Genomic DNA, 23,714 nt, shown 5'->3' with positions numbered 1-23,714 from the left:
TTTTTTATTCATTTTCATTTTCTTTTCACTTATATTTACATAGTTTTTAACCCTACCTTAGAGTTTACTTTTATGTATCTTATCCTACATTATCAAAATAATTTTAGTCGTTAATTGTATCTTTATTAGCCTTGATGAAGCCCTGCTAAGTGGGGATATTTTTTATTTATCCTTTCTTGAACTTTATTTACTCATCTTACATCCATAATTTTCCATCTTTTAGTGTCTAAAAATTTTGTTTTTATTTCTCTCATATCTAATTTTTCATTTTTATGTGTTGTTATCTCCTGTTCATTTTAAATTTTTTTCTAATAGCCTAAGTTATTTTTATATATACTTTTTATTGTATATCATATTTTTATTTCTTTTTATATATTTTTTTTCACTTATATTTACATAATTTTTAACCCTACCTTAGTTTACACTTTTCTGTATCTTATTCTACATTATCAACATAATTTTTAGTCGTTTTGTATCTTTATTAGCCCTGATGAAGCCCTGCAAAGTGGGACAAAACATCGACAAATAAATATTTAACTATTTTTTGTTTCTTTCTGACTGTACTCCTGACTATTTCCTTCATATTTTGAAAATATGGTCAATCATTTGTATATATAATGAAAAATTTAATTTTCTAAAAAAAAAAAAAAATTGCATTATTTTTTGTTATAAATTATACAATTTTTATCCGAACAATAGAATACTTACATTAGATGTCTGAAAAGTTTATATTGAACTATTTCAGGAACACTCTACAAAAATAATATTTATTTTTATTATTATTTTTTATTTATCCTTTCTAGACCTTTATTTATTCTCATCTTACTTCCTCAATTTTCTATCTTTAAGTGTCTAAAAATTTTGTTTTTATTTCTCTCATATCTACTTTTCCATTTTTATGTGTTATTATGTTTCCTGTTCATAAATTCATTTAAAATTTTTTGTAATAACCTAAGCTATTTTTATATATACTTATTATTGCACATCTAATTTTTATATATTTTTTTCACTTTTATTTACATAATTTTTAACCCTACCTTAGTTTATTTTTTGTTTCTTTCTGACCGTACCCCTGACCACCTCCTTCATATTTAGAAAAATATGGTCGATCATTTGTATATATAATGAAAAATTTAATTATTTTCTTTAAAAAAAAAGTGCCTTTTTTACAAATTATACAATTTTTATCCCGATAATAAATACAACACTTACATTAAATGTCTTTGAAAAGTATATATCGAACTATTCCCCTGCCCAAGTTTATTTTATGATACACATGTCTAAAGTGTAGGATAATGTCAAGCGTTCTCAATACAGCTAACACTACCTAGCATAATAAAGGAATTATTATTACTTTATTTTTAAAATACAGTAAATTTTTTAAAATATGTTGAGCAGTAGAAACGGGAGCAATTTCGGTGAAATAGATATAGTAGGAAACACATTTGAACAGGTTATAATAGTTCTCAATTCTATTGAAATTCCTAAAATAAAATTATAATCGAATCAAGAAAGGTTCATAAAAGATAATCTCATAAAAACAAAATTTTTTTTTCCTTCTAAATATTGAAAAACACTAAAAATCTTCAGTATAAATTAAAAAAAGTCTATTATGATATGGAATAAGATACCTCCATCTCCTCTGGAGTAAGAGGTGATTCCCCGGTGAGTAGGTTCTGAGTTTTCGTATACCGCAATTTCTTGAATTTGTTGAGTTGTTTACTAGAATACGCTACGCCAACGTCAGTTAACCTTTCTTTTACATTTTTCAGAGCAGAGGTGTCCTCTTTTTTTATAACGTATGTGTGCAAATACAAGGAACCATTATTGCGGATTTTCTAGAAAAAGAAAAACAACACAAGTAATGTAATAAATAATTAAAAATAATACAAAAAAAAATTTTTTTTTGAATTAATATCCATGCTATTAATGCTCCTATAATAATAGAAAGTATCGAGAAAAAAAAAACATTTTTCAGGAAATAGTTTATGTTTTAATACATTACAAAATTATCACTTATTTATAGAAGAAAGATGGTCCAGGTGCATAAAAGAAAAACTGAAATAATCATAAAACTATTTATTCGGACCTGCAAAGTGGGGAGAAAATTTGGCTCATAATAAATAGTTTTACGACTATTTGAGTTTTTCTTCGATCCCACCCAGACCATCTTCTTTTTATTATAACACATGGTCAATTATCGATCTTCCAGTATTAGAAGAGAAATAAATTTAATCATTCATGCTGCCCAAATACATCGGGTTGCCACAATACACAGCATACTGATCAATCCGTGATCGGACATATATAAATTACATATTTTTATATGATATAATATAATAGATAGATAACATTTTTTTTTTTCCACAGTATTCTTTTACAATTAATACCAGTCTACAAACTAAATACAAGCTTTTCAATTTACTCCTTTTTTTTTCTTTCCCTTCTAATTTTACAACCCTTATCTCATTTTATCAACAAATTCCCCTGTATAACAAATATTAGAATATTATAAATAATAAAGTAACAAATAAATAAATATAAATAATAAAGTAATATAATATTTGTTTAATTATGACCTTTACTTCTATAAAATTTATAAATGCCCAAAAGTGAAAAAAAAATTAGAACAAAAATGCAACATTTTTGTAAGTTTTAGGGAAACTTTTCCCCCCTCTCCAGTATAACACAATTCACCTTTAAAACCAAAAGGGAATTGTATTATGCTGAGAAGATGGACACAGTATCCTCAAAATATAATAAATACATTACTAAATAATTCAAAACATTATCCAAATTATAGTCTCAAAACTTTTATTGTTTTTACACGTCCAACGTTTCGGCCAATTCGGCCATCTTCAGGGACAATCTGCTTAATTCACTATGAAACATATTATTTAATATTTTTCCAAACACTTCATACAGGCTATTCTGCCCTGGTCAAAACATTTTTATCCAATAAGTCAAAAATCCATTAAATTTCACAGTCAAAAATATTTCTCATTTTACCACTATCATACACTTTTATATAACCTTATAAAGTAAGGTTGTAATAAAAGTGTATGATAGTGGTAAAATGAAAAATATTTTTGACTGTGAAATTTAATGGATTTTTGACTTATTGGATAAAAAATGTTTTGACCAGGGCAGAATAGCCTGTATGAAGTGTTTGGAAAAATATTAAATAATATGTTTCATAGTGAATTAAGCAGATTGTCCCTGAAGATGGCCGAATTGGCCGAAACGTTGGACGTGTAAAAACAATAAAAGTTTTGAGACTATAATTTGGATAATGTTTTGAATTATTTAGTAAAAAATTGCCAGTCTCAAGAAAGAATTTTATGATTATAAATAAATAATAAATACATATAAATGGAATATGGGTCCGGGTGCGGTCAAATTAAACTCAAACAGTAATATTATGTACTACTTTTATTTGAGTCAAAGTTTTGCCCCATGTTGCAGGGCTTCATCAGAGCTGTTTTGACAGAAGTCAAAGTCAGAGTGAGGAGTAAATATATATGTTAAAAACATACTAGTTTTTGACTTTTGGGCATTTATAAATTTAAAAAAACATAATTTATTTACTAGGAGGGTTCCCTGTCCAGAGTTGGGCAACTATGAAACTAATAGCTAATATTGCCATGGATACGATATTTCTTTATCAATGGTTCATTCATGAATAAGGGTTGTATCCATGGCAACTTTAGCTATAGCTAATTTTTGCCCATTTCTGTCCCTGTCTCTTATCAAACCCCATTTTACACATTATACAACTGTTCATTTAATTGTACAACTTGTTGCTTAAATTGTATAACTGTAATTTAAATGTATTCTGTAGTTCAGATTGAATAATTTTATCAATACAATGTAAGTGGGAAAAAAAAATTGAAGTCTTTATCTCAGCATTTTAATTTGTACTTCAATTTATTAAACCTTATATATAAATAAAAAAATATTAAATGGTGATCACTAAAAACTTTTTTATACAATAGAGAGATTTAATAATTTTATATTATTCATTATTTAAACTTGGGCTAAGGATATACAATTATTTTAATGATGTATATTAAAAGAAAACCCTTAGTACTTCTTACTTTTTTTTTTAATTTCAATATTTTGGACAATGTTTCAGACAAACTGTTCATTATTCAGTCTATCTTTATTATTTGACGTCTTCAGGTACCTCTACACACTCCCCAAGCCATGGCGAACTTACACATGCACGAGGATGTGAATGGGTGGTTTGGCTTGGCTGGAACGAGTTCTTCTAAGTTTATTGCCTATCTGTCGAGAGTCGGTTTTTGAACACAGATCAAAGGGGGTTCATGAGAGCGCTCGTGTAGCATTCTCCACCATTTTTCTTTGTTTAGTTGCAACTGAGAGCTGTTAGGAGGTTGAAGGTGTTTGTTGTTACTTGTTAAAATAAGTTTTATATTTAATCTCATTTATTTATATTTAATTACATTTTCTTTTTTTTTGTAATAAAAATAATATAATCCTAGCGTAATGGCTAAAACCACTTGTATGTCCGCCATTTTTACCTCTCTGAAAAACATTAGCATGTAGATACGGTTCCTTTGTTTACCGAGTGTTTGTACTAGTCTCCGATTCACGGCAAGTGATCAACATGTAGATCCATCTTTATAACTCCCTCATTTTAAGGGATTTGTTCTAGTTATAAAATATTATATAACCAATAGTCCTATTTTCTTGTAGACTCTCTATTAACTTGTCAGTTACTACATCATGTAGTTTTTACAAAAATTGTGATATATCAATTTATTCGCTGTATGTATAATAATAATAATAATCATCTTTATTTATTCTGGGATTGATCCCTTTAGAATAATTTACAGGCATCAAAATTAGGCTTAGGAGCCTTAGAGCAAAATTACAAAATAGAGGTGAAATTACAAGATTTCATAAAATAAAGTAATACAATGAATTTAAAAATATATAAATAAACAACAATAATTAACGTGTCATATCATAAAACATAAGATGACTTCTGGTAGTATATAAAAATAAAAAAGCAATGATAAAAAATCAAATACAATTAAACTAAAAATTAATAAATGAAAATATATAATTTTTGCTAGTGTACATATTTCCAAATATTAACGAAAATCTAATACAGAAAATATATAAAGCTTTTTGAAACTTTCAATTGTTATTCTTCCAGAATTGGGTGGACAGAAGGTAGTCGAAGATACAGAATATGAAGGGTATTAGAACTGCGAATAAAGGAGGGAATAGAATTCCATAGGAAAGAGGAACGGATGAGGAAAGATCTACCAAAGGCTGCAGTTCGATGGGCAGTTACATATAAGTCTGAAGGCCGTGACCGGGTATTGCGGGAATGCACTGAGGACTTAAATTGAAGGATAGCTGAGAGGTAAGATGGACGGTGGGATCGGATAACTTGATAGGAAGCAAAGAAATATTTACGACGCAAGGAGGGGTAAAGCCACTTCAACTCTTCATTAAATTGGGTGACAGAGGCATCCCTGGGGACTCCAAAGAAAGCAATTATTTAACTGTTTTAATTTTGCTTCGAGATCTCCAGAGACACCCCCATAAACCACACAGCAATAGTCAAAGTGGGGAATATTAAAATATTAAGGAAGCAACTAGGAGCCTGCGGGTTTCAAAAGGAAGTAGGTGACAAAGATAATTTAAATGCTTCAGGGTGGAAAAGGTACGACGGGAAATATCGGAGACGTGGTTTTTAGAGGAGAGAGTTTGGTCTATAGTGAAACCAAGGTTTTTGATGTATGGATGGAATTGTATTGGATTGTTGTTTAGGAATAAGGTTGGAATAAGAGGGATAGTTTTCAGGAGGTGATTGGATCCTATTACGATTGCCTTAGACTTTTCTGCATTCAACTTAAGCTTGTTGTTGTTGTTGTCTGGGGCTTAAGGGCGTAAAACCCTGAGGTCATCAACGCCCATCTTAATCCCACTTAAGCTTGTTTTCTTGTGCCCACTGACTAATTCTATTCAAGTCTTCTTTAATCTTCTCCGTAGCAACTAATAGGTCAGAAGGTGGGAAGGAAAGGTAAATTTGGAAACCACCTGCGTACAAATGGTATTGAGAATGTTGGATAAGAATGGGAAGGTCATTGATGTAGATAGCGAAAAGGGTGCATAAGGTGATAATGTGAATGAAAACAAAACACGATTAATTAAATATAACTAAATTTAACATACCTCTGAAGCTTTAATTGTAGTTTCGAAAGTATACGTGCCATCACCATCAGGCCCACTTAGCCAATCTCCATAAACTAAGTCATGTTTCTCCCAAATGAGGGCATTTGAATCATTAAAATTTGTGAATATTTCATGTTCAGATAAAAATACATACAAATCCTAAAACAAAAAAAAAAAAATTTAAATTAACATTAATATCTACCATGAATATATTTTCAATGCATAGTCATAAAAGGAAAAAATCCTATTCAATTAATAATAAAAAATAATGAAGTATATTACATTATCCTATAAATTTTTTCAATGAACTAAAGAAAATACATAATGAAAAGTAAACTAAAGTTTGTAATATATATATTAATTATAATGTGTATTAATAAGAATTTATGTACTGGATCATAACTGTCTTTAAGAGATTAAGTGATAAAGAAATGATTAGAACAACCACATAGCTATAGATTCATTATAAGAACTGTGATGGTATGTTAGCCACTTACCAATATAATTAAAGTCTGTCAGTAATATGATATAATGTACATTAAGTTAAAGCAACATATAAAATAAAATCCCCTTATTTTCTCAATTTGCCTTACCCACATTATTAGTTATGTTCACCATATATTACTATTGTTGTTTTCAAAATAATTTTTTTTTCTTCTATTCATTTCTTTTGTTAAACTTTAATTATATTTTGACTCTTTATCAATTATTATGATTACATATATTTTCTTACTCTCCATTTTCTTTCCATATTTCAATTTTTAAATTATTAATAACTAATATATTCATACTTCTTTGCATTATATAACTTAATTTTTTATTTTATTTCCTTAATTATGTTATTTTACCTACTTATTCAATTACCTATGTATGCATTTTATTTTTCACTTCTCTAATCACTTCATTCTATTAATTTCATTCTGTAAAATTATCCACTTTTTGTCATTCTGTTTATATTTTCTTTTTCATTTTCTATATTAATTAGTTGTTATCTTGTGTTCTTAGCCCTGATGAACGCTAGAAAGTCTAGCCGAAACGTTGGCACGATTAAATAAGTTACATCAACTAATTTGTGCTTCATTTTGACCGCACCCCCACCATCTTCTCCTTGTACAAGTCATCCACGGTCAACTATTCCTCATAATTATAAAATAAAATGAGTTGTCTAGAAATATTATCTGAGTAATATTTACACTTTCTTGAGAGAGTGAATTTTCATGCAGTACAAATCCAAAATGTGTATGAAACACCCACTGGTAAAATAAATTTTATTGTTTAATTTATAATAATAATACACGGAAGGCTAATCTAATAATTAAAATAATAAGTTATAATAAAAGGAAGATGGCCTGGCTGTGGTCAAAATAACTCAAATAGTAAATAAACCATTTATTATGAGCTTCAGTTTCACCCCACTTGCAGGGCTAAAAAAGATACAAAGAACGAAGTAAGTGAATGAGATAACACAAAATAAAAGTAAACTAAAGTATATCTAAAAATGATGTAAATTATGTGAAAATTTATATAAAAATGAAAAAATAAATTAATAAAGAAAAAAAGAAATGAAAATAATTATAATTTATAAATACATAAATTTTCACATTGTTTTATTTTTGTACTTTGTTACATAATTTTTGCTGTTTGTATATTTTTTTTAACCCTGATAAAGCCCTACCCTATCCTACTCTGCACAATGGGGCGAAATGTTGGCTCATAATAGTTTCATTACTATTTGAGTTATCTTGATCGTACCAGGACCGTCTTCGTTCTATTAATTACAAACAGTCAATCAACGATCTTCCAATTATTCTAACCTTGTTTGAATCAAAGTAAACTCACCTCTTAAAAGTAAGAGTGAAATGAGAAACTACTCTAAATCATAACTAAGTAAGACTGAATAATGAAGGCAGAGTCAAAATCGAAGTAAGAAACAATAACAATGAACGATTTTTATAACAAAGAAGTCTATTCCACAGTTTTTTTTTTTCATATTTACCTCAGGCGACTGATTAATACTATTCAAAGTATATTAGTAATACTTTTTATATTGAATTCACCTCATTAAGTGATCAACAATACTTTCTTTACATACTTTATATATAATGGTTCGAATTTCGGTCAGGGAGGATGTTATGCTAGGTCTGGTGAGACTTGTTCGAAATGTACCAGAAGAGAAATGTTACTTTTGCCTCCCCCCCCCTCCCCTATGGTTAGTATAGAGTAGTGACTTGTAGATAACTCCCCCTGTATGTCAGAAATAACTGGGCAGGGGGTAAAAAAAAAAAAAAAAAATCCCTTAATATGCCATATTCATAGACAAACTTTTTCTAAAATTAAATTACCTAAATTAAATTTTAATGGTGAAACACTAAAATCTGGAATTCATTAACTCATAAAAGAACTCTTTTCTAGAAGACTTTATTTGTCTATGTTGTTTAAAAAATGTATGTTGTATTGGTATCCATCAGTAAAATCGAATTATTATCATGACAATCATAATAAAAAAAATGATCAAGAACCAATGCAGCTTTTATCAAAGTAATAACCACAAATCATGACTAAATTCAAGGAAACTACTAAAACAGTAAGATTATTTAAAAGACTTTATTCTGGTAATAAAAATTGATGCAATGTGTAATAAAAAAAATTGATGAAATCTCAGTAAAAATGCAATAACACATTCAACCAAAGTGAATAATATATTCTGTATAAATCATTAATAATTAGAACTTGTCAATGAAAAGTACTCTTCCATGTTTTATTTTCTTGATTTTGTTTCATTAAAAACGATAACAACATTTTGTATCATCAGGTATCTACAATTAATTCTCAAATGCATCCTATGCACGAAACACTTAATATACATATATCACAATTTCTTTTTTAAAGTTTAAAACAATTACCTGATTAAAACATATTTTAAAATTAAATTTTGTATTCTCCTTATTAGTCACATAGGATAAATTTGAGAATTTGTTGTGGATACCTGATGATGGGGTGGCAACTCCAAAACATTTTTATCATTTTTAATGAAATAAAATAATTAATACAAGTAAGAGTACCTTTCATTCATAAGTTCTAATACTTGAAGAAGTTTGTCGGGGGGTGCGGTCAGCAAAGAACAACATAAATAAACAAAACCATATTTATTTATTTTTGTTTATTTATGTTGTTCTTTGCTGACCGCACCCCCCGACAAACTTCTTCAAGCATTAATCTACGGTCAACTATCTACACCTCAATAAGTTCTAATAATATATGAAACTCTTCTATTGAAGATATATCTGTATAAATCGTATAATCACTGAATCATGGGATTATCTTTAAAATCACTATACACTGAAAAAAATATCAGGATTAATTATATATAAGTGCAGTCATTTATATCTACTTTATAAAACTGTGATTAATCACTCATAATCTATTTTTAACTGGATTATGAGATAAATTAAGAGATTAATTTAATAGACGATAGAATAGTGAAATTTATATAACTGACAGATGTATAATAAGCATTTCAAATATTCTAAACCGTAAAAGAGTCACTCCACATGGTGGGTGGGCGTGAACTCACTTGCTATGTTACATTGTTGTGTTATCTACACAATAAATACCATTATTATAATTGGATGTTAGTATCACATCTGTTTATTTATGCTCACTCAAAACAGATAAACAAACCTCTAACAGACCCTTTTTCAGTTTAGGTTATAACCAACAATAGTTGACTAATTTTTCATTGTGTATTAGCATGTACAGGCTCAATTTCACGACAGAGTGATAGTTGTAATCTATAAGCCAGAATTTTTTTAAGTGGTAGTAACTATATTAAAAAAAAAATTAACTTCAGTTCAGGTACTTTTAATTCGGGCAAATAAAAAACATACATTAAATAAAAAATATAATCTATAAATCATAATTGAATTTATAAAATTGAAGACTTAATGTAAAAGAATGTAATCTAATAAATTACTCATATTTGTTTTTAAATTGAATAAATATTTGTCAATTATGTAACATCCTAATATATTTACTATCATAATGGCATATAAAAAGCACTATGATATAAATAATTAATTATTTTTATTACTCTATTTTATTTATTCATTGAATTTGTTTTATACCAGAAATAATATGAATTTCATATAAGTTTCATGACTAAGAATTACATCATTAGGCAACAAATTACATTGTACTATTGTGATGAATATTTCATCAGATTAAATAAGAAATTTTATAGTTACCTAATTCATTACACACTTACAGATTTGTAATAGCTTGAATTTTCAATGTATTTCTTTACATTACTTTTAAATATATAAATTTTATTTACCCATCATGAAGGTAACTAGGGTTTTAAAAAAACCTTCATGAATGACCAGAACAAAAATTAACATTACATAATTTCATGACATTGAAATTATTATCTTAGACAAAGAGAATGGAGAAGAGGTTCTATAAAAAGGTAACCCTGCCCTAATTTTTACAAACAAGGAGGTTGAAATTATTATGGGACAACTAACTATTACAATAAGTATCCATAAAACCAACATGATAATTTATTAAAGAGCCAGTCAAAATGATAGGTTTGGTTTTTATCTTATTGTTTGTACACTAGGGAAGAAAAAAACATGCATAATAGAGTATCCTTGAAGATAGATTATGAAATATATAATTACTTTTCAGACTTCTATACTTGCCAAAATGAAACACTTTAAACACTGTTACTGGAATGAAACAATATAATAGCAAATCCATGCATTCAATTAAAATGTTATAACTAACCATAAGAGTTGAGTTTTCGAAATAGTTAAGTGCTGGTGGTCTTGCTGGCGTAGTTGTAGAATCTGGCGTGGAGGGACTTTTTCTAAAGAAAGATGCTATCATGTACATGAAAAATGCTCTTAATAGAAAACCTTTAGTGATTTCAAACATGGATCTTCTGGGTGGTTCCTGCCCTGCATTCTGGTTCTACATAAAACAAAAAGTCTTATTAAAAACCCTAACAAAAAATGAAATTGAAATATTAATAAAAAAAAAAAAAAACAGTCTTTAAACAAGCAAAATTATTCACACATCATAATTAGGTGGAATGATAAAATGAGGAAATTTCCAAGTAAGCTTTAAAGTTTACAGGATAGATACAATATTGAAAATAATAAATTGTATTCGTAAGAGGGAAAATTCATAAATAATACTAAAGAAAAGATGAATTACATCTCCTGATCCTTGTGGAGACAACTGTCCATTTTGTGCAGTTTCACTACTGGCATTTCCCCCAGAAACATTATTTGAAGTTTCTTCTATCATATTCTAACACTGTTACTACACGCACAATATAATTATAATAAATATTAACATATACTACTGGCACCACAGACAATCATCACATTCTGATAGGTCATATGAGTTTGAAGTTAACGTAAGTGAAGACACTGTTAGCTCGTGCCTTATCAATAAATATAAAGATAATTTTCTAGTTAAATAAATAGAAATGTATTTATTAAAGTAAAATAAAATATTTGTTTAAAGTCGAAATTAGAATATTTATTTCTTTTGAAGCGATATTTTAAAAAATATATTTATTTATTTGTGGCATCCCTACCCACTTACAAATGTAACGTCAACAAAAATTTTTGGAATTGCTGTTAACGTACGTTCGCGATTTGAGTCAATGATTTACATAATACCGCTTGAAGTCTTTAGTAAAAATGATATAAGAATTGAAATAAATATGGTCTCTACCTTTAATAGTGTGTATTACTCTTTAGTTTACAAAACAACGCCTTCGAAGTCAGTTACAAGCCGGTAGAATGTGATTACAGAAAGTGATTAGTTGTAGTTTAAAAACAATTTATAATATGGCAAATATTTTACCAGTGGATCCTAAAGTTTTTCCTTTAGAAAGTATTCCATCGGTTGTGAAGATATTTAAGAATGAACTTGAAAAATCTGACCCTGATTTGGCTTTGCTATCTATCATTGCTGGAGCTGTAGAAAATTCAATGACATGTAATAAAAATATTGCTTCTAATGAAAATGAAATTTATGATGAGCAGAAACTTCCTTCTTTGCAATATAATATCCTTAATGCTCTTTACACAAAGTTTCATAGTATAATCAAGGGTTCAATTGATGTCACCCAGTACAAAAGTAAGTATGCCACAAGAGAACTCATAAGAAAAGTGTCTGATGTGATATGGAATTCACTAACTCGAAGTTATTACAAAGATAGAGCTCATCTTCAAAGTTTATACAGTTATATGACAGGTACATAGTTTATTGATCATGACAGCTATTCTAACCATTTACAAATCTTGAATACATATATTTATTTTATGACATAGGAAATAAGCTTGATTGTTTTGGAGTTGCGTTTGCTGTTGTTGCTGGTTGTCAAGTATTAGGCTTTAACGATGTTCACCTTGCGTTATCTGAAGATCATGCTTGGGTTTTGTTTGGTGAAAACTCTCAAGAGACTGCTGAAGTAACATGGCATGGTTAGTATAAATATTTGGCATAACAACTTTTGCACAATCTGGTATTATTGTGTTATTTGATTATTTTAGGCAAAGGAAGTGAAGACAAACGTGGGCAGAGTGTCGAGTCTGGTATAAATTCCAGATCTTGGCTCTATGTTAATGGTTACCCAATCACGTGCAATAGGCATATGGAAGTCGCTGCTCTTGTCTCATCGATTAATCCATCACTTACAGTTACTACAGATTGTCTTGAAGTATCTATGTTTCAACAGGAGCTTTTATGGCTGCTATATGACATGGGCTATTTAGATAAATATCCAATGGCTCTAGGTATTTCAGTGCATATTACTAGTTTTCAATAGTTTGTTTCGAATTCTTTATTTATAATTTCATTTTTAGGGAATCTTGCTGAGCTTGAAGAATTAAAACCAACAGATGGGCGTGTCCCTTGTTTTTCTCTTTTGCAACAAGGGATTCTTACAGCAAGGAAATATTACAATAATATGCATGTTTATCCCTATACTTATCAGGCTGGTTATTTCTACCGTCATAATCTTTATAAGCAAGCATTTAATTCATGGGCAAATGGTAGTGATGTAATCAAACAGTGAGTATATTATAAATTTCCTTTGTTAATTAAGTTCATAATCAGAATTATTTGATGTCAGTTTAAATTGTTTTACATTATTGAGAATTTCATCTAACAGTTTTATTTATTTTTTCTTTTATTAAATGATTAATTTTATTTGAAGGTATAACTATTCACGAGATGATGAAGAAATTTACAAAGAGGTTATGGAGATCGCAAATGAGCTTATTCCTCACATTATGAAAGTTGTGAGTTCTGGTCATAATGCCCATTCTCTACTTAAAGATCCTGAGTGTTTCGCAGATTTACTGAGGTATGTTACTAAGTTTTATTGTTAAAGCATTGTGTTCGTGTTTTTGATAATTTTGTTTAAATTTTATTATAAACTTATTACTTTGATTTATGATCCCTTAGGTATTAAGTTTTAATTAGTAAATTTCAAAATATTTTTTGGTTGAGCCCTTGTAACAATAATTCTTTTATTTTGAGTGATATAGACTCCTGAACCAATACCAGTAATAAATAGTTTTGTAAAATATTGTTATTTTGATGCCACTGAACTATTGAAAAGTTTCGGTTCGAGTATTGTATTAAAAGTATTTATAGCTGCGAGTATTAGAAGTATTGAAATGTTCCTATTCATTAAAACTAAGATTTAAATATATCGGATTTTGACTGTATTGTATTTTTATTGAATTGAAGCTATATTTTAATTATTTCACTTTTTATAGGTTTTATGATGGTATCTGTATGTGGGAAGAAGGAAGTCAAACTCCTGTACTTCATATTGGATGGGCTAAACCATTGGTTAACACAATATCTAAGTTTGATTCAAGTGTTAGAAGTCAGGTTGTAATTATTAATAATGAAAATCATGACGATTCAATCATTAACAACAATAATGACTCTTGTAAAACTCTTGAAAATTCAAATATCTCCGATATTACTATGGATCCGAAGGATTCAATTGATCCGAAGATAAAAGCTCTAACAGCTGCTTGTGGTGAACGCCTTTTAAATAGGGATTTTCTCTTGCAAGGAGGTTGTGAACCATTTGTTGGCGAAGCCAGCACCTCTGTCGAGCTTAAGATAGAAATGAAACCGAAACTTATATTGTACAGTCAGAAGATGAAAGGCTTGAAGGATCTGCTCTTGGCCGAGAAGTTGAACACGCATGCCATCTCTCTCCAGCTCACTGCGCAGAGCCAAGTGCAGTTTAATAAAAAGGGTCAGGCTCCTCGGGATGATTCCATGGGCTCTAGAACCAAAAGGTCAAGGAGAGAATAATTATGTTTAGCCAACTCTGTTATATTTATTTAAAACGTCTTAAGAGATGATTTTATCGTATGAAAACAAGGTAAAAATTTAATTTTTTTTTTATTGCAGTATTATTAATTTTGTTAATTTAATTTTTTTGGGAAAACAAAAATTAACATTTTGTTTATTGATTTCTAATTTATTTTAAAGAAGTAGTTTTCATAAACTATGTCTGATAGTTAAAAAAAAAAAAAAATTAACCAATGTGGCTTTTAAAACAGGGGTGAGCAAATATTTTACTAGCTACAGGCCAGCCATTTCAGTCGGAAGCCAAATAAATATTTAAAAGTACAAATAAACTTAATATTTATTTGTTTTATTTAATTTTAATAAAAATTTTAGAGCTCCGCTTAAAAAAGTTCTAACTTTTTTCAAATTTTTCAGAGATAAGAAAAATAAGTCTTTCGTTAAATTAATATATTTTCAGTTTTGTTTCATTAGGTCCTTCGATAAGGACTGTTTGTTGACTAACAGGTTAGGTCAAAAAGAATTTGTTTACATCTAATTTTTTTGTTTTTATAAATTTCACAGCCAGAACCTATTTAGAGGAAGCCCTTTAACATTAAATATATCAATACATTTATAATAATTATTATTTATTACTGTTGAGTTTAAAGGTAATCTATAACTTTTTTTTTCCTGCCGTAGACACAGTCAAGTCTGTCTTTATATACCTGGCATGAAGGTTCCTTAAAATAAATTCCATACGTAGAAATTTAGGTTCGTTGAAATTTTGTAATTATTATAGTATATATACTTAATTTTTACTTAGGACATACGTCAAAAACTATTAAAGTTAAATTTTTTAGAATTAAAGAAAAATAGTTGAGTTAATAAAAAAGTAATCAAAAGTTAATATATTTAAATGTATAAATTATGTATTTAATTGAAAACTTTTTCACATTCAAATTATGCAAAACTTTTCAAATTAAAGGATAATTTTGCTTAGGCTGCAATATCTTGTAGGTGCGAAACAATTAATTCGATTTTTGTAGTAAAAAAAAAAAATTCCTTTGAGATGTTGGATTTTTTTTTTAAATCTTACTAAAAATTGTTTTGACTTATGATGTATATAAAAGCTTAAACAACGAGGTAATATTAATATAACTGTTTATGATTTGCTTTCATAAAAACAAATACATTGTTTAAGGAAAGTTGCTTCTTACATCGTTTTGGGAATATTCAAAGACTTGAAAAAAAAAATATCTCTCAAGTTTCTTAGTGGTGTATTTTTCATTACAGTGAATTAATATTTTGGAAAAAAGTTCCTGGCCGTCAAATAATTTCTATTATCTTGTGAAAAAATTTGTTTAGTATTAAGAAACTTTATTCCATGTTTCTTATAACAATGCAATGTTCCTCGAAAAAAAAATTCTTAACATGCACAGACATTCAACATACAACAAGGTTTAACTGTTATATTAAATGCCAGTTATTTCTTATTATTAATTAGCAAATTCATGGTATGTTCTTTAAAAACTTATTTTTTCATAATTATTATGAAAGTCAATTTAATTTTAATTGTTTTGGGGGGAGGGGGGTCAGAATTTTTTGAATTTTGAGTTTAAAAACATTCTTTTGTAATTTGTTAGTAGATTTATTTCTCTGTCGGTCAGTTTTTGCCCACTCCACTTTTAAATGTCAGTATTCTGTTATTTACATTCATGTTAAAAAGAATGTATCTTACTATTAGGTATTTCTCATTATTTTATATTGAGTTGTGCAAAACGTTCAGTATTAATCAGGGTCATTTTATTACATGATTTTCGGGGTTAGATGATCAAATTAAATTTACTGACCCAGTGTATATTCAAATACGACTTAAAGTAGATTAGGAATATTAAATTATAAATTATGGCTTGATGGATTGATCAAGTCATCTTGCCATGGATTTGTCATTTTTCTTTTTTTTTTTTTTATAGAATTTTTCTATTTTAAGAATATTCATAAACTACTGTTACAAACTTTTATTTAAAATAAAAATCTCAGATTTTATCTTTCTAACTACAATACATTTTGAATAAACTTTTGAAATAGTGACAATTATTATTACAGTATATTTAGTTCTGTTAGCAGCGATGAAAACTTTTTTTCTATACCATTAGTAGAATGATCTGAAATTTTTAGTAATAAATAGCTGTATATCTCCATTCTTTTCTTCCGCAAAGCATTTTAGATGATTTTTTTATTTTAACTCTATGTATACGTATTGATATACTTACGTAATAATAGTTCGTTTATAAAACATTAAAATTATAAAATATTAAGATTTACTTCATTGTAAATATGCAAATATGACTTGTATTGTATTGGGATTACATACGTTTATATGTGTATGTAAAATTCTGTTTAATTAAATTTTACTATTGCAAAATTGAAAGATTAATAATAATAAAATATCTACATTTAAAATCAGAGATGGGCAAAAATTAGCTATAGTTGAAACTAATAGCTAAAGTTGCCATGGATACGACCCTTATTCATGAATGAACCATTGATAAATAAATATCGTATCCATGACAATGTTAGCTATTAGTTTCAACTATAGCTAATTTTTGCCGCATTCTGTTTAAAATTAGTTTAATAGGTTTGATAATATTTATTGTTGAACATAAGTTAAAATGCATTAAAACATCTTCTTTAAAAATGCAGTATGCTCTTAATATGCTATTATTGCTTGGAATAATTGAATCTCAACAAATACTCATAGTTATTGGTAACTAACTGCAAAATATAACTGCAGATAAATTTAAAAAAAAATCTTTTTATTGTGTATTTTAAAAATATTTTGGCTCAAGTAGAGCCAAAAAGTATTCTCATAAACTATGATCATTTTTATAATTTATCTTGTGGAAGACTTGATAATACAAATTATAGTCGACCCTGCCCTATCAGGACATTTTTGTACCATTTTGTTATTCTTATTCATAAATAAAATTTGTATAAAACATTACTTACCTATCAATGCAATTATGGAGTATTTATTCGAATGATATAATAAATAATCTTGCTTTTTATGAATTAAGTTTCCATTGTATTGAACATCTTATAATTTTTCAAATATACAAGGTGTTTTAGAGTTTAGTGGTGTATGTGAGATATGAAGGATCTCAGAACAAGAAATAATTCTCAAGAAAGGTATGTCTGTTAACTCTTGGTTTAGGAAGGATTCATGTCTTAAGATTTTCATTGTAATGAATTATTTAGGTTACAATAAATAGATTTACATGTTTGTCAAAGTGATTACCTAGAGCTTAAAGGCAGGGTTGGCATCTTTCTTTCACAGCAGCATTTGCTGAATGGTACTGGGTATGTGTTATTGCTTCGCTAGTTTCAAGTAACCTTCGTAAAGAATTAAGGCCCTTAATGCATAGACTTTTTGTTTAATGTTACCCCAAATAAAAACATGTAGTGTCAGATCTGTAGAGCTTACAAAACTAAAACATATATCCAGTCCTACTACCATGGAAGAAGGATGCTGAATCTGTCTTAATGCTCGAGGTAATCACTTAAAACACCATTTAATATGAATGTTAATATTTACATTTCATTAATGAAGTAGTTAGAACACATTAATTTATTTATTATAACCTAAATAATTCATAACAAGAAAATCTTTAAACAAAGCGTTAACAGACATCGCTTCATAGGGAATTTTTTTCTTGCTTTGAGATCCATAATCCATCTTTTCGTTTAGAACGTTTAACCATGAAACACCCTTTATAGTATTTTTTTCAAGGAAGTATTGATATTTTGTCTTGATTGAATGCATTTATGCAGGCTGGCTTTCTTCCACACCTGTTCTAAAAGATTATAAAAAAATTTAAATGCTGATTCACTTAATTTTATTTATAAACAACTTAATGGAAATATTACATGTTTTCATCACCACATTATTAAATTTATTATGATTGAGTGTCGGGAGGCAAAGTCTGTAACTAAGAGGTATACTATAGAATGTACAATTGTTTCTTTTTTAAACATTTTTTTTTAAATCATAATTTATTTAATACTAAGGGCTGGTTGCTGATTCAGAGACTAATGTGGTTTTATATTTTACCCAATTTAACCTACTCTAGGATGTTAGTATTATAAGACTGTATATCTCACTGGTTTTAACTAAGCCTCGAATCGAACTCATCCTTTGTTAGCTAACACCATCTCATGAACAGCTTGTTTTATGACAGACAGAGATGGTTAAAAATTATCTATAGTTGAAACTACTAGCTAAAGTTGCCATGGATACGACCCTTATTCATGAATGAACCATTGATAAATAAATATCCTATCCATGGCAATTTTAGCTATTAGTTTCAACTATAGCTAAAGTTGCCATGGATACGACCCTTATTCATGAATGAACCATTGATAAATAAATATCGTATCCATGGCAATATTAGGTATTAGTTTCATCTATAGCTAATTTTTACCCAGCTCTCGTAACAGAGAGGTTGGTTAGGATAATCTTAGTCATTGTCTAAACATAACCTATGACCCAGCAATTAACTCTTAATATTTTCTTATACTAAGTTATTGTTATTATATAATAATTATAATCTATGTTAGATAGTTTAGTACTTGTGTAGATGACAGGCAACCATGAGCACTTAAATTGCTGATATGAGAAACACTGCATGATAACATTTCTTGTCAGTTCTATGTTTACTTGCATTGTGGATGGGTTCATTTTACCATCCAAGTTGTCTTAGAACTTGTTTTTATTTTTATTTGTCATATTTCCTTTTAGCTTTTTAAAATAAAAATTTGGAAATAGCCTATAACATAAAAAAAAAGTGAAATCTTACCGAATTTAAACCACAACTTCAACTGAAATTTGTTGGGGGGTTTGTTTATCGTCTGAGCGAACACAGAGAGTGGAAATCAACTGCTGTGGTCCAATTAAAGCGGTAATAATGTAGGTAAATAGATTACATTTTTTTTTTATCTTAATTTTGTTTTTCAGAAAATTCAACTACTCTTTCTGGGATGAAAGGGTTATTTAGAATTGTTATAGGTGTTTAATGTTAAAGAATTGTGATCATGAGGCATTTTTTATACTTAAACAAAAACCCTGAAAATAATTACACATTTTATTATTTAAAATAATTGTTTACTTATATCTGATAATAACAGATAATAAATGTTTGGTCTGTCTTCATGCATGACTGTCTTTACCGCTTCCTAAACGGGTAAAATTACAAATGTCTATAATTAAAATTTAACTAAGAATTATCAGTAATCAAAAATAGCGAATATCAACAACTAACTATATCCTGAATATAAACAACTAAATAATTCAAAAGTTTTATTAACTGTCCAACTATGACTTGCAAGTAAGGCGTCTGAATTGTCTCTCATTCCAGCTCTAAAATGCCTCCGGAGGCCAATAAAGTGTGCCTTTTTTTGCTTCACTTGTCCCAGCAGCTTACTTATAATTTTAATTTTTTTGTTTCATATAAAATTACCAATTGTTTCTTCAGCTCACTACGCTTACTTGATTTATAAACCCCCAATGTATCCTTTTCATCTTAGGTCAGTATCTAAATTCGCATTAATATGTATCAGCTTATAGTTTCAATTTTGTTTTTAAAATATGGTTTTTATTAATTATGGTTATTAATTATAATAAAAAATATCCATATAGTTTCACACTTTTTATCTTGTTGTAACTCCTACGTTTTGGCTATTCAGTCCATTCTCAAGGATCTTATTTTTTTATAAAATTCTGCTAAGATTTTTACCAAAATGTTGCGGGCTATTCTGCCTTTGACAAATTTTATCTTAGTCAATAACCTATTATCACAATTCTTGTATGTGAGATAGGTTAAACAATGTATTCTTGATAAAGTGATAAGATTGTAATGGTTATAATAAGTGAAATTGTGATTCATTGACTAAGATAAAATTTGACAATAGTAGATTTTGATAAAAATGTTTTATTTTTATTAATGAAATTTTGATCATTTTTACTACCACAATAATAAAAAACAATATTAACCTTATCAGTGTTTCTCATATCTGTCACCTTCAGCGCTTGTGGTCACCTATTATCAACACAAATACAAATAGTTCTAAAATAACCTAACAAAAAGAAAAAGGGCCTTTGTAAAACTATGTAGTAAAATGAATTTAATCTATTTAAATTTTCTAACTTAAGTTTGATATTTAATGTTGAGGTACAGTATTAAATTTACTTTATCAGTTATCTTGTTAGTTATAAATGTATTCTTACTGATATAAAAATTTAGTAATATCGATGGCTTACTTTACAGTGGTACTAAGTACATTTCTACTAACTTTTTCTAAAAATAAAATTAAAGGGAAAGAGAAATCTTTTAGGAAAATGACTAAATTTCTATTAATTTTCCTAAATGTTCTCTCATTTTGGAAAATTAATAGAAATTTGATTATGTTGAAATACTTAAATTGTATTTTTCATAACGTTAGTGGAAATGTACTTAGCACCAATCTGAAGTAAGTCATCAATGTATTATGTTGTGAATAGAGAAATAAAATTTATATTACTTATAATATATATATGAATTTATTTATTCTATGAAATTAGTTATTAGGTTTAATTATATGAAAAATATTTTGAATAGTATTAGACTGTTAGATGATAGAGTTGAATTTCATCCAAGATGGTTTATGTTTGTTTAGTTGATTAATTAAATTATTTTTAAAATGAAGAATGATGTTAATAATATGTATGAGATTAATGATTATTTATATTTTTTATACAAACATATAAATAGAATTCGAAGGAATTGTATAGTATTTGAATGGGTAGATACTAAAATTCCTTGGCTTAGATGTACAATGGCCAGATGCGTAAATCAAATGAATTAAAAAAAAAAAATTAAATTTTTATTGATTAATTTATTTTTTTAAAAAACTTTTAAATTATAAAGAGCTTATTCCATTTGTTGATTTCCTTTCTTAAGAGAAAGGTTTTTGTTTTTTTATGTATATTGTTTATGTATTTTTGAAATTCTGTGATATATAATTGTGCTTAAATGTTATATTTTATTTAAGTGATACCAAAATTATTTGTGAATAATTTAAAAAAAAAAATTGAAACTAATTAAAATTTAAATGCTTTGATTATCGATTGTGGAAATTTAACCTGATGGTTGTGGGTTAGTTGTAGATTTTGTTGGTAATATTTTGTGTTTAGTTTTTGATGTTGTATATTGTTATTTTTAAATACTTTTTATTCAGTATTTTGAGTAGAAATGATTGTTAGTTTTAAGTTGTTTGTCGATTAGTTGTTTATAGTTTTTTCTTTTTACAGATATCAATATCCCATGACATTATGTTTTAGTTATGGTTTTATGTTTTGTATATGATAATCTTATTAGTATTTATTTTTTTTATAATGCAAATGTATTATTTGTTAATTAAGTTTTTTTTTATAAGAAGTGTTGATATTTTTTTTTGGAACTTTTTTGATTGATTTTATTTTCAATAAATTTATTATTATATCAGATTATTATGCTTCTTTTTCCTTAATTTATATGTCTTTTTTTATATTATAATACAAAGCACTATAAACCATTGACAGGAAGTGAAAATTGTGTTTTTTTTATCTTATTAACATATCGGTGGACCTTACATGGTTATTATAGGAATGATTTTCATTTAAAAATTGTTATTGTGAGGATTTAGTCTTGTGCAAAATCCGCTCCTGATTGTTTACAATGCTTTAATTATTGAATAATTTTAAATAATAAAAATAAATTTGTTAAAAAAATAAATCAGTAATGCTAAAAACCCAGTACCACCGGGGTGCAGTGCTTCGTAAGAAATTTCTGTTACCAGACCAATGGTTGTACAAGGAGGTGATTTGGTCGGAATCACTCTCAACCACCAGATTTTTGCCGAATTAATGAACCCCGGACAGCTCCCCAATCTATATGGCTCACTCTACAGTGTAAATGAAAATAATTATCTACCACAGCAGATTCGTACTCGGGTCCTAGTAGCACAGTGCCTTACCACTGAGCCACACTGTTACCTAAAATAATACATTTAAGAAATAATGAATTTTAAATTGCAAATTAAAGTAATAAAATTAAATAATATTGATTTAGATTAAAGCATCTACTACGGTGGTTCTCATTTTTTTTTTTGACAGTGGTACCATTTTGGTACAAATAGGAAATTGGTAAAACCCATTTGAGAGTAGTAGGTACATGACAGAACCCCTACACTATCATTTAATAGGATAGCTACACAAACCTATGCAAAACTGAAGAAAATATGAGATGGTAAGACTCAAAACTGTCGAGTTGACATGGAATGACTCATTCCTAAATTATTTCAGGGGATACCAATGGCCTGTGAAATCCTGGTGGGAACTACTGCCATATATTCGAAAAGCCCAAGTGGAGAAAAAGTCATTTATTTAATGCCAATTTTTTATTACTCTAATGAAAATTTATTTAAAATCCATATCTTTAAAAGTACCTACTACACTAAAAACCTAATAAAACATCATTTAATATATTATTATAGTACTGTTTTGTACTTACACTGTTTCAAATTGACCTCAACTAAAACAGTTGTTTTTGTATCTTTTTAGCCCTTATGAAGCTCTACAAAGTGGAGCGAAATGTCGGCAAATAAATAGTTATAAACAATTTTTTTTGTTTTTTCTTTTGACTGAACCCCTGACCATCTGCATAATTTGAAAATCAAAATTGAATTAGTAATAACTGAAACCTATGAAACTTATTACTATAATTTTCTTTTAACAATAAGGAGGAAAAACATACTTATGACTAAGATAAAAAAAAATTGATTTAACAAATATTGCTAAGGTATTAGATATTTTGAACTTTCAAAAGTTGGTTTTGGTTCTTTGGTTGCCAATCTGCTGTGCCTAGTAGAACAGTAGTTTTGATATAGAAAGTACTAATATGAAGATAAATGTCATAAACTACTTTATAAGATATTCAACTTGCTTTAGTTTGAATGCTGGTAGACATTTATAGGTCTAACAGCTCATGAGATATATTTTTTCATAAATCAAAAATTTTTCCCAAACAACTAGAAATCAACATTTTGTAATTTTCTTTTTTGCAGACATCATGAATACTATTCTCATATTC

General features: G+C 27.8%; 2 protein-coding genes across 8 annotated transcripts in view; one reads left to right on the top strand and one right to left on the bottom strand.

The window, feature by feature from the left end:
• Window positions 1-11,642, bottom strand: part of LOC106678868 (putative lipid scramblase CLPTM1) — a 25,461-nt gene extending 13,819 nt beyond the window's left edge. Inside the window, exons 1-4 of the mRNA XM_014417674.3 lie at window positions 11,431-11,642; window positions 10,999-11,184; window positions 6,214-6,372; window positions 1,632-1,838 (exon numbers count right to left, since the gene is read on the bottom strand). Coding sequence (XP_014273160.1) covers window positions 1,632-1,838; window positions 6,214-6,372; window positions 10,999-11,184; window positions 11,431-11,523 — 645 coding nt within the window. The 5' untranslated portion in view covers window positions 11,524-11,642. The remainder of the gene's footprint in view (window positions 1-1,631; window positions 1,839-6,213; window positions 6,373-10,998; window positions 11,185-11,430) is intronic.
• Window positions 11,643-11,715: 73 nt separating this feature from the next.
• LOC106678942 (menin) lies at window positions 11,716-22,090 on the top strand. 7 transcript variants are annotated; one of them, XR_010844069.1, is made up of 8 exons: window positions 11,716-12,483; window positions 12,561-12,713; window positions 12,783-13,025; window positions 13,095-13,302; window positions 13,448-13,597; window positions 14,016-19,516; window positions 20,082-20,115; window positions 20,633-22,090. XR_010844069.1 is itself a non-coding variant. In XM_014417809.3 (6 exons), the coding sequence occupies exons 1-6, from the start codon at window positions 12,075-12,077 to the stop codon at window positions 14,569-14,571; spliced, it is 1,719 nt and encodes a 572-aa protein (XP_014273295.1). In that variant the 5' UTR covers window positions 11,716-12,074; the 3' UTR covers window positions 14,572-22,090. The 7 variants fall into 7 exon arrangements, 1 of the variants encoding a protein (XP_014273295.1); XR_001342865.3 differs by having other exon boundaries at window positions 14,016-14,641; window positions 14,823-22,090; XR_010844067.1 differs by lacking the exon at window positions 20,082-20,115 and having other exon boundaries at window positions 20,608-22,090.
• The last annotated feature ends 1,624 nt before the right edge of the window (window positions 22,091-23,714 follow it).

This window comes from Halyomorpha halys, unplaced genomic scaffold (genome assembly GCF_000696795.3).
Source record: "Halyomorpha halys isolate HHAL.00 unplaced genomic scaffold, Hhal_1.1 Scaffold11.1, whole genome shotgun sequence".
Classification (NCBI taxonomy): Eukaryota; Metazoa; Arthropoda; class Insecta; order Hemiptera; family Pentatomidae; genus Halyomorpha; species Halyomorpha halys.
Note: the sequence above shows the minus strand (reverse complement) of the source record. Positions and strands in the feature narration are given on the sequence as shown.